The sequence below is a fragment of the Scyliorhinus torazame genome, chromosome 5, assembly GCF_047496885.1.
Source record: "Scyliorhinus torazame isolate Kashiwa2021f chromosome 5, sScyTor2.1, whole genome shotgun sequence".
Classification (NCBI taxonomy): domain Eukaryota; kingdom Metazoa; phylum Chordata; class Chondrichthyes; order Carcharhiniformes; family Scyliorhinidae; genus Scyliorhinus; species Scyliorhinus torazame.
This window is the reverse complement of record NC_092711.1, coordinates 72606358-72610088: the sequence shown is the minus strand read 5'-3', so window position 1 is coordinate 72610088 and position 3731 is coordinate 72606358. Positions and strand designations below refer to the sequence as shown.

General features: G+C 48.0%; 1 protein-coding gene across 1 annotated transcript; it reads left to right on the top strand.

Moving 5' to 3' along the window:
* The first annotated feature begins 2125 nt into the window (after positions 1–2125).
* On the top strand, positions 2126–3156 carry LOC140422610 (uncharacterized). The gene has a single exon (XM_072507617.1). The coding sequence runs from the start codon at positions 2126–2128 to the stop codon at positions 2843–2845; it is 720 nt and encodes a 239-aa protein (XP_072363718.1). The 3' UTR covers positions 2846–3156.
* The last annotated feature ends 575 nt before the right edge of the window (positions 3157–3731 follow it).

The following is a 3731-nucleotide window of genomic DNA, read 5'->3' as shown; positions in this document are numbered from 1 at the left end:
CATGCTTACCTTCATTGGCCGGGGCATTGAGTATAAGAATTGGCAAGTCATGTTGCAGCTGTATAGAACCTTAGTTAGGCCACACTTGGAGTATAGTGTTCAATTCTGGTCGCCACACTACCAGAAGGATGTGGAGGCTTTAGAGAGGGTGCAGAAGAGATTTACCAGAATGTTGCCTGGTATGGAGGGCATTAGCTATGAGGAGCGGTTGAATAAACTCGGTTTGTTCTCACTGGAACGAAGGAGGTTGAGGGGCGACTTGATAGAGGTATACAAAATTATGAGGGGCATAGACAGAGTGGATAGTCAGAGGCTTTTCCCCAGGGTAGAGGGGTCAATTACTAGGGGGCATTGGTTTAAGGTGAGAGGGGCAAGGTTTAGAGTAGATGTATGAGGCAAGTTTTTTACGCAGAGGGTAGTGGGTGCCTGGAACCCGTTACCGGAGGAAGTGGTGGAAGCAGGGACGATAGTGACATTTAAGGGGCATCTTGACAAATACATGAATGGGATGGGAATAGAGGGATACGGACCCAGGAAGTGTAGAAGATTGTAGTTTAGTCGGGCAGCATGGTCGGCACGGGCTTGGAGGGCCGAAGGGCCTGTTCCTGAGCTGTACATTTCTTTGTTCTTTGTTGTTTGTAATGTGGAAGGAGGCGAAGCCCCCCAGCGTGGTGGCCTGGATAAATGATATGGCTGGGTTTATCAAGTTGGAGAGGATAAAGTTTGCCTTGAGAGGGTCTGCGCAGGAGTTCTACAGGCGGTGGCAACCGTTCCTAGACCATCTCGCGGAGCATTAGATGAAGGTCGGACAGCAGCAGCAGCAACCCGGGGGGGGTCATCGTTCGTGGGGTGGGGGAGGGGAGGGAGGGGGGGGGGAAAGGGGGTTTCTTTGGGGGGGCATTTGAGCAAGAAAACACATGAATGATCCGGAAACTGACATGTACGGGATGAATCCAATGTACAAAGTTCTGTATCTTATTGACTTGCCATGTTCATGTCTTGCCACGCAAGTTCTTTCTTTTTTTTGATACGGTGGGGGGGGGTTGTTTGTAAGGTGGAAAATATTGTTGAAAATTCTTTAATACAAACATATTTTTTTAAAAAGAGAGTAACTCCGATTCAGGTGATCGTTTGGAAATTTTCAAACGGTCAGATACCACCGGGTAAGTCGGGAGGGAGGGATGACATTTGACGGCAAAAGTCGCTCCGGCGGAAGTTGCTCGGGCTTTTATCCCAGAAAGGCCCAGATTAAGCGCCGCATGAGGCTCTACCCCGCCTCCCATTCACTCTGATTGGTTGGAGGACCACCTGCTCTAGTTCGGTCCTCTTCCTGTAGCTCCGAACCTGCCGTCAATCAGTCCCCGGGCATTGTGAGCTGGAGCAAACCCTTCACAATCATTGTCAGCTCCCTGGTTTGCAGCTGCGGAGCTTCTCCCTCCCTCCCGGGAACAGGCCCAGGTTAACGGGCACCATCCTGCTTCAGACACTGGAGGATGGTTCACATCAGAGGATGGGGGAGGGGGACAAGAAATAAGAGCTTACACTTTGCACTTAAATCAATGAGGACTCTGATCTCTGGCAAGGAAGGAAACTGGCAGATGGGCGGGGAGGATTCACAAACACCCGCTGGAGGCCCCAAACCCCCAATAAGACCCATTGGTTTTATTGTCAGACTGCAGACAGGAGCTGGAGAACTGATCCCAGGCAGAGGAGAGGGAGGGAGAAAACTTGGAGTGGAGGAAAGAAATGGTGCAGATGGGGAGATGGGTTTGGATTTCAGCCCAGGAAGGACGGAAGGAGAGTGTGTGGGACGGGGATTGACAGCTTTGGGGGAACAAGAGAGGAAAAAATGTTCCAGAGAAACTAGAATTGTCTCTTTGAGAATTTCTATCCTGCACTGACATTGATGACCTCCTTTTACTAAGGGTTAGAAGTGGAGAATTTGCCCACAACAAACTGAATCCAAGCTGAAGAGACAAAAGGACATTCGCACAACAGGAATCATGAAGCAGCAATTGGACATTCAGCCCCGTGAGCCTGTTCCAGCAATTAATAACATCACGGCTGATCTGATAGTGACCTCAAATCTGCATGTTACCTACATCTGATAAACCTGTCGATACCCATGGAGAAACCGTGGAAATGTGGGGACTGTGGGATGGGATTCAATTACCCGTCTGAATTGGAAACTCATGAACGTAGTCACACTGGGGAAAGGCCATTCACCTGCTCCACGTGTGGGAAGGGATTCACTCGGTCATCATACCTCATCATACACCAGCATGTTTACAGTGGTGAGAGGCCTTTCACCTGTCTGGAATGTGGAAAGGGATTTAATACTTTATCAAAACTCCAAACTCACCACCAGGTCCACTCTGACCAGAGACCATTTAAATGTGCTGACTGTGAAAAGAACTTTAAAAGCAGAAATAATTTACTGTTACATCAACGCACTCACACTGGAGAGAGGCCATTTACCTGCTCCGTGTGTGGGAAAGGATTCACTCAGTCATCGAGCCTCCGGACACACCAACGTGTTCACACTGATCAGAGATCTTTTAATTGTTCTGAGTTTGAGAAGAGCTTTAAAAGTAAAAATTATTTATTGATACATCAACGCACTCACACTGAGGAGAGGCCGTTCACCTGCTCCATGTGTGGGAAGAGATTCACTTGTGCATCGAACCTCCAGACACACCAATTTGTTCACACTGATCAGAGACCTTTTAATTGTTCTGAATGTGTGAAAACATTTAAAAGTATAAGGGATCTTCTGAAACACCAACGCATTCACACCGGAGGGAGGCCATTCACCTGTTCCGATTGTGGGAAGGGAATCACCTGATTAGCCCACCTTCTGAGACACCGAGTTCACACTGGGGAGAGACTGTTCTCCTGCCGTGTGTGTAGGCAGCAATTCATTGATTCATCCGACCTTCTGGTACTCCAGCGAGTTCACACTGGACAGAGACCGTACACTTGCCCCGTGTGTGACAAGAAATTCACTCAGTCATCCCACCTTACAACACACCAACTTATCATATTGATCAGAGACCTTTCAAATGCTCTGATTGCGAGAAGGGATTTAAAAGTAAATGGAATCTGCTGACACATGGTTCACAGTGGGGAGAGGCCGTACACCTGCTGTGTGCGTGGGAGGGGATTCGCTCAGTCAAACAACCTGCTGTAACATCAGCAAATTCACAGGCGACAGCAGGGGATGGATTCTGCTGTTATTGCTGCTGTGAATCACATCCAGGATTGAATGATGTCTGGATGCCTGTTTCCAGTGGGGCTTCACAGTTTTCTGGTACAACAATTGTATGTATGGTTGACATTTAGGTAGAAAGCCGTGGACAGCAGGAAGATATCAATGGACTGGTCACATGGGCAGAACCATTACAAATGGAATTCAATCTTTAAAATTTTTTTTTAGAGCATCCAATTTTTTTCCAATTAAGCGGCAATTTAGCGTGGCCAATCCACCTACCCTGCACATCTTTTAACTTGGGGTGAGACCCACGCAGACGTGGGGAGAATGTGCAAACTCCACATGGACAGTGACCCAGGGCTAGCATCAAACCTGGGACCTCAGCGCCATGAGACAGCAGTGCTAACCACTGCACCACCCTGCCACCCCGGAATTCAATTTAATAATAATCTTTATTGTTGTCATAAGTAGGCTTACATTAACACTGCAATGAGGTGACTGTGAAAATCCCTTAGTTGCC